This window comes from Corvus hawaiiensis, chromosome 3, assembly GCF_020740725.1.
Source record: "Corvus hawaiiensis isolate bCorHaw1 chromosome 3, bCorHaw1.pri.cur, whole genome shotgun sequence".
Taxonomy (NCBI): domain Eukaryota; kingdom Metazoa; phylum Chordata; class Aves; order Passeriformes; family Corvidae; genus Corvus; species Corvus hawaiiensis.
Genome location: NC_063215.1, coordinates 66771542 through 66779561, shown reverse-complemented (window position 1 = coordinate 66779561; position 8020 = coordinate 66771542). Strand labels below are relative to the sequence as shown.

General features: G+C 39.3%; 1 protein-coding gene across 14 annotated transcripts in view; it reads right to left on the bottom strand.

Moving 5' to 3' along the window:
* Window positions 1–667: 667 nt before the first annotated feature.
* Window positions 668–8020, bottom strand: part of MAP7 (microtubule associated protein 7) — a 110561-nt gene continuing 103208 nt past the window's right edge. For 13 of the 14 annotated variants that reach the window (XM_048296095.1, XM_048296087.1, XM_048296088.1 and 10 more), the window contains 2 exons: window positions 3172–3398; window positions 668–2502 (listed from right to left, as the gene is read on the bottom strand). In XM_048296095.1, the coding sequence (XP_048152052.1) occupies window positions 2492–2502; window positions 3172–3398 (238 nt within the window). In that variant the 3' untranslated portion in view covers window positions 668–2491. Of the gene's footprint in view, window positions 2503–3171; window positions 7802–8020 lie in introns of those variants that run through there. The other variant, XM_048296099.1, reaches the window with a different exon arrangement.

Below are 8020 nucleotides of genomic sequence, written 5' to 3'. Positions count from 1 at the left end.
ACAACACAACCAGTTGCAATAGCAGGCAGAGGAGCTGGCCTTCCTCCCAGACCGTATTTATTGTCAAGAACAACACTCAACAAAAGGGAAACTATTTTCCCTGCATTAAAAGATGCTTAACCAAAAGATTTAAAAATTCAATATTAAATCCTTTTTTTAAAAATTCACACACCTACTTCCACTCTCAGTTCCCTTGGTTTTATTTTGTATGTCAGGCCCCTGAAACAGGAAATTCTCTCTCTCATTTGAAGCAAACCTAGATTGACCGTAATGATAAAATGGTTTTAATCCAGCCCTGTTAAAAAATTCAAAGCAAAAAACAAAGTACATATGAGAAATAAAGCAGGCCCATTTTTGCTGCAAACAGTGAAGGAAGTGTGCTGAAATCTCCCAGGAAACAGATCAGCATAATTTATAACCAATCCTAAATAGCTCAAAATCAACACAATTTACACTTGATCCTAAATGAATCCTAAGACTGACGCTAAATGTTACTGTTCCTTTGCTCTGTTTCTAATTGCAAGTGACTCTGTACTGATTTTCCAGTAAAGAAATTAGAGAATACCTGAAGCAAAGTTTTAAGCAGACCAGCAGTAGACAGAATAGTCTTCCATCAGAGACTGACTCTTGCTTCAACTATGCAAGAAAATGAAAATATAAGTAGAAATAAATATTTCAAACAAGTTTTATTTGGTACTTACATGCTATATATAGTTTTAAAGAAAAACTACATATTTTGGACACTTCAAAATATTGTGGCTATGTACACGGAAAACTAAAGAAAGCAAGAAAGGAACCCAATTCATTTTACTGTGTCACAAGTTACTAGTGAAAGCACTCTGACTGAATGGCTGTTTTTTCCCTTCCATAAATATTCTGGCAGATGAAGTCTCTTTCATTTTATTTCCATTGCTTTTATCGCATCTCCTCTATAAGATGAACACTTGGCAGCAGCAGAAATTTCTTCAAAAATTCTTCGGCTTTTGTCTCAGAGGATTTCTTCTGCTAGCACAGACTTTCTGCACAGCTTCCTAGAGGCCTCGTTCAGTGCTCACTAAAGGCAAGTGCAGGAATCTTAATGGTAGATTCTCTGTTAGCAGGAGCTGAGAGCCCATGAACCTCCATTTCCCCTACCCAAGGATCTTCTCACTGATTCAGACAGCAGTGCCTCAAGCCTTCAGTGATGCTTGAAACTCAAATACCCAGAGCAAACTTTGCCTCCAACAGCATTGTTTAGCAAAGCACAAAAATGTGCAAGATTTTACAGTTCTGCACAACAGCAACCAAAAGTGTGGGATGAAGCAATGAATGACAGTAGAAATCAGCATCAAACTAAAGAGAAAGCAACCTGCATCGTTCCTCTTACCACTCAAACTGCACTGCTTTATAAAAACCACACACTACATAAAAAGCACAAACAATGACCATTTTCCATTTGCTCTGAAACGAGCAAATCCCAAAAGTCCCAAAACCTGCATCATCATCCGAAACTCAAATATCCCAGGTTTCACACAGTCTTCAATAGTCTGATAAGGCAAAGGAAAAGTCTTCCATCATTGGGAACAGCAGCAATTTACAGGACTCAGAACAAGGTATTTCCTTGTATGTGTGTGCACACGTGTGCACATATGCATACACATCTTTTATAGTATTGTGAACATGGATGTAACTAAAAAAAAAATCAAGTTTGCTGTATCTTTTTACCACATTTGTCTAATTTATTCAATTAAATTTCTGTACTGAGCAAAATTCATAAATACATCATCTAGGAGAACAATAGGTTTTCCTCCTGTCCATGAAAAAATAATGCTTTCAAATTTTCACATTTTAAAACCTGTCTTGTTTTGTGTTTTTAGAGAAAATGTGAGAAGATCATAGTGACGTCTCAATTTACAGAATGTCCCTGTAGGAATTACATTTACAAGAACCTGATACAGAAGCCTATAGTGTGCCCCCATAATTAGAGTTCTCTGCAATAACATTTAAACCAACAGGTTTAAATAAAACACCCCATTAACTCTACTTGTAGAGCAATGAGGCATTTATTTTTCAAGTATTAGAACCACAAAGTGTAAAAGATTCTTTGCCAATTTTAAAATTATGCCTTTTAAACCAATACCCACCTTTTTAAAAAAACAAAAAAAATCAGTCCCACCACCCAAATCAGCCCATTACTTTCAGATTCCAGTGTCTTGTGTCTTAAGGAATGCAGAAATATTCATTTACTAACAAAAGAAGCTTGTTGGAAATAGCCATATTAAGTAACGCACGTGAAGCATGATTTTTTCTAGTGATGAAAGCTATTAGAATGGTGATCCAAGTCTATTCCTCTCATTTCTTCTGCTGGTTTTACTAAAGTCCTTCCAAAAAAGATACTCAAGAAATCTTTAAAAAACTGGAGAGAAAAAATAAAACACTCCTTCATTGCATGGAAGAAACTCCACTGACTGCAGAGATGCTCATATCACCTTTGGTTCTTCAGAAGAAACAATCAGATCACTTCTAAAAGAGAAGGTAAAAATGACAGGTCAGAGTGGCAATTCTTACTTCAAAATGTTATGTGCTTATGCAATTATTTTACTGTAAGATGATTTTCATTGCATTTTTAGGCCAGAGAAAAATAAAGTGCTATCCAATTTAATTTGCTAGATTAGTATTTGTTTACCAAACATTCTTGAAAAGTTATGATATACTTCAGAAAAATCCAGTGTCCTGCAAACCATCCCTCCATGCCTGCAAGAACTTAATGAGGAAAGCACATCCAGAATTTCAAAAAGTAGTTTGTAAAAAGTAGTAGCTCCCCTTCTGCATGTGCGTGTCAAGCACTGCACTTGCAAAACTGGAACCCAGTGGCTGATCATAAGGCCAGAACAACAGCTGTCACCTATCACTTCTGTGTGAAAGTACATGCCAAACCTTTCCAAGCAACCTCAAATGGCAGAAAGTAAAATATATGTGAGAAGCACTCCTCCAGGAAAAGATAAGGCCTCAGCACCTTTTGCACTGCATCTATATGTGTTTGGCATACATAGCTTTACAAAGAGGACATGTGTCCCCAAATAATGTGGAGTTTAAAAATGCTTAAATGAATCAACTTATATTAATTGAGAGCTCTGGGACCTCTGTCAATTACAACACATTACAAGTGTTAGTGAACCACAGCAAACCTACCTGCTGTTTGATGTGTTTGAACACTATCTACCTGAGGCAAGAGAGTCCCCTTATCTTCAAAGGCTAGAATAGGATTCAAAGGAATTTCGGGACTATTGTTTCCATCATTGTTCATAGCATCCAGCCGGGATGGTTTAGAACCAAGAGGCAGGTTCATGATCTCTTCAAAGTTATCATTCTGCATAGACATTCCATTTTCATTTGCGTTTTTCTCTGGATTGAGATTGCTGAAAGAGAAACATAGAAATTTTTCCTTAATACTTTATCTAGAACAGAAATTTAGTCATCCTCAAAGCTATAGTACTAATGTAAGAGAAGTCTGCATCAATCCCAAGCATTCTTTTAGCCAGAGAAAACAAAACTATGCTTCTACAAGAGTAGGAAGTACTCTTTTCACAGCCAAGTACTTGGTATTCCTTCCCTCAAACCCACGGGATAGTAGTTACTTTTGGCTACATGAGAGCCAGAACTACAGGGTGCTCTGTGGCCACCTCAGTCTGAGAAGTGACTGCAGCACCACCACTACCTGGAACCCTGCACATAATGCAATTTACAGCCTCTAACATCTTTTTCAGATCTCATAGTCTTTGTTGTACCCTTCCTCTTATTGCAAATCAATGTGATTGCCCTTAGATAAGATCACTGTAATTTTTATTATTTCTTGGATCACCTCCTGCCACCAGTTCTGGAGCAGCCTCTTCTATATGCCACTTACCCAGAGAAAAAACTCCCTTGTCAATGCAGTGCTCCTTTCAGTCCCTCCTCCCAGACAAGCTCTGAGGGTTTATTTCCAAGACACTACGCAGCTCCACATTTCTCCTGTTGATCATGTCCAAGCCAAAAGCGCCTCCCTCCCTCCTCCTGTCAATCTGCACTTTCATTTCCCATCTCCCACATGACAGAGATGCCTTATGAGCGAGCTCTTATACATCTCCCCCAGTCAAGAGCAGCACAAGCACAGACACTCTGCTGTTGCACGTACTCTCCCCTGATGATACTTGCTCATGTCTTGCATGACTCTCCCAACCCCTTTATTAGGTGCTGCAATTGCCAAATCCCTCTCACTCTGCAGATGGCATGTCCTATCCTGCCAGAGGGGAGAAATTAAGATGCTACTTCAGTGAACAGGATGAAAGTAATGGGACCTTAAGCTCCTCAAGCAAGAGCTTGTACTCAACAAATACTCAAAAATCTTATGATCTTTCACAGGTGCTTCTTAAGGTCCTGAACAGTTAGATCCTGACAACCTTGAGTACCTATTCCCTATTTGGACCACATCATAAGTGTTCAGGTTGTTTGGAAATGTTTCAGTCACAAAGGCTCAGATGCAATTTTCCTAGATTGAAACTTGGCTATCAATTTCCTTAGGCCATTTCTCAGTAGGTGGCTTGGTTTCACAGGCTAATTTTCTCCTGACAGCACATTTACTAGTCTTAAAAAGAAACCTGCTTATAATTGGCATACAGTATATTTTCATTTGCTGGCTTCTTTGTGTTTACAACTCTGCACCAACAATTAAAGAATTGTTTTACAGTATTCCCCAAGAGACAGAAAACAATCATTGCTCTTTTGAAAGTGGCAATGCTTTATCCAAAGCCCAGATTTCCTGTGAGAATCACATGCTGCTGTTCATATCAAGCCTTCCCAGGTTTTTCAAACCATCGCCAGTTCTTTCTCAGAAAGGCACTCCTTTTTTTTCAACTGTGGATATGCTGGGCAAATTTCAAAGTGAAAAATATGTTTCACTGCATTGAATTTGGGAGCAGACACAGAAACCCTGCTGGCTGCCTGGAGAGCTCCTAAACCACATCACCCTTTTGTGCCAGAGATCCACATCTGCAAGACAAAGAGCAGAATCTGTGAAATGCTTTAGGTCTATTAAAACCTGCTCTGTAATGTACAGTCATTAGGTTATTATTCACTATAAAGTATCCTATTACTTATTTTATCCCGATCTACTGCCAATAACCGTACTAGAGCTAGGATAACATGCCAAGTTTGATGAATGGGGTAAGCAAGAGGTACGAAGAGAGCAACTGCTCATTCAGATAAATTAAACAGCACGGTAGTTCAACAAGTATTAGAGCAATGAAGAAGCTTCTTGCTTCTGCAAACAGAATTTTTCTACCCAATTTATCAGCTGACAATGAAAAAATAATTCTTCATATTTAGTATTTGTCATTGCACTGCCAGTATTACACACAGAGTTAGATCAGGATTCATTCAGACTTGAATGATGCCTTTTGAGACAGAGGAGTCTCTGCAATCACGAACAAGGTACAGAAAAGGAAATCAGGACTATAAATACTCTAAATTTTGTGGTATAAAATCTTTTAGATTCTATGCTGCTTGATCCACCTAATTGCTAGAGGAGCAAATTTAGACAAAACAAAGGAGAAAATAGAACAGTGGAATTAATTTCCACTGGACATCTTAGAGGCCACAAGCTCAAAAGAAGATTAGATAAATTCCTAGGAGATTGGTATGCCCTCCAGCTTCTGGTAATTAGCAGCTTAGGGACTCCTTGAGCCTATGGTTGCATTTGGACCACAATGCTTAGCAACCCTTCATTGGCCAGAGGATCTCCTGGTAATTATGGTTTTTTCCCCCTTTACATTGTACTACAGGCCATTAAAGCAAAGAACACAAAAAAATAAAAAAGGGCTTTTGACCTGCTACAGCTGTTCTTTCTGTCTTATGTTACATTCTTAATGTTGTCTAAGTGTCTAATGCAACACCAGAGATGTCCTTTTCAGGCATACAATTCTGCAGAAAGAACTGGATAATTTTGGCATTCTAATATATTCCATAAGTATGCTTGTAGCAAGACACTTATGTAATAGAGGGGGGAAAAAAAGTTGCCTGAGTTGTTCAGAGTGCATTTCCAAACATAACAATCTTGCAAGCATCTGAAGGACATCTCCATGGCAGCTGAAAAGCATCTCTGCAGCTTCAGACCAGGACACATCAATATTAACAAGATAGACTGGAAGATGTTGAGAAAAAAGAAGCCAGTTGACTTAAAGGAACTGGAACTTCCAAAAAATTTACAATTACTGAAAATTATATCTGTTGTAGATAATTTTAGCCAAAACTCTATGTAGCCACAGATTGAAATTAGAATTACAAGAGACTAAAAATAAAGAAAGAAGGCCAGAATTCAGTATATCTGTTTCTCACCATTCATCGGAAAGCATCACTGAATAGGAAAAAATAAAATACAGACTTGCAGGCCTTTGAAAAATGCCAAAATATCTTCACAGCTGGTATTTCTGATCTGAAGGACAATGTCAGTCACCTCATTTATCGAGAGGATTTTTGCAGAGGAGACATAGATAGACATTAACAGCAAAACGGACGCCAGACTTTTGGATGATAAATGGTGCTTATTTTTAATCCACTGAGACAACAGCACTGAAACCAGCCAGCAATAAGGAGTTTTCTTTTCCAGGACAAGATATGAAGGCAATCACCCAGACCAACTGTGTATTTCTAAAAACTGGTTATCTAACCTACCCAGAGACCCAACTCCATGCACACAGGATGGAGACATGAGGTGACCTGTGCTCACCGAGGCATTTTGCACTGCATTGCAAGTGTTTGTAGGAAACAGCACAGAAAAGAGGAATTACAGAGTAAGTACCATAAGGAAAGTACTGTCAACATAAACCACAGTACTGAAATAACTTTTTCTAAGAAGTAGCAGACACGATCTATCATGGGCAAAGAATTAGAGAATGGAGTACAAGCAAAAATCTGCAAGAGGGCTATGGATTAGGCAGCTGTAGGATTCTGCATCACACTGTCCGCTCACCCACACAAGCACATGACACAAGTTCCCCAGGTAACAGCTTTTTAACTTCTGGTCAGAAATCTCAGCACTCTTGCCCTTAAAAAATGATGAAGTCTTTTTCAGACAAAAGCCAGATCTTGCTGAGGGCTGATTATGAGTGAGGTGCTCACTCAGGAGACAACTTGCACCCACTGCCCCTGTGTGTGCTACCATGTCAGGTGTATCTGGCTGCCAGACAACCACAGCACACAAGATGCAGTAGCAGTGGTGTTGGCACCTGTGGCTTTTACCATGTGACAAAATCTATGGGACACTACCAAGTGCTTCAGGCTTCACCTTCCCGGTCACTGTGGATGCACCTCTGAAGCAGACACATTCCAACCTGGCATGCCAGTTCTCCCTTCTACAACCTTACATGCTCTTCCTACTTTTGTCAGTGTTCTTTGATCTCATTTATTCGTTCTTCACTGTGGGCATTCTGAGGTTCCTTCCACACAGATTATAATGGTAGAGGACAGCACTCATTAGCGTGGCACATTTTGTATTTCAAACATCAAGGTGCTTGTAAGGCTGGGAGTGATTAACATTTTAATAGCTGCCCAAGACAATTATGAGGCAGCTCATCCAATGTAGCTCAGTGTCACTGACAGAACTTCCCTCAGCAGGAGCATCCTTGTCAGCATGACAGCAGGCTGAGATCCCCCAGGCATATGGAGGGATCGAGAAAGGGCAAATTCCTCCTTCAATTAGTGCCAATCACACCCTGAAGCTGTGTCCATTACAGACTGCACAATGGCTTCCCACATTCAAGTTTTTCCATGCATATTCTGGCACTACCTGCATAAAACATGAAAGGACTGTGAGATTATTTGGCTTTCTGCATCACTAAAATTAAAATAACTGACAGCTCATGCTTATGTAACAGATGTCACTCGGTTCAATACTGAGGTTTCAAGTGTTTCAACAATTTCTCAAAGTCTGAGTGACTTGCTTCATGGCTACAGAGAGCTCCCAACATACAATATCTGCCTCCCCAAATACTCCTTATGAGGAACA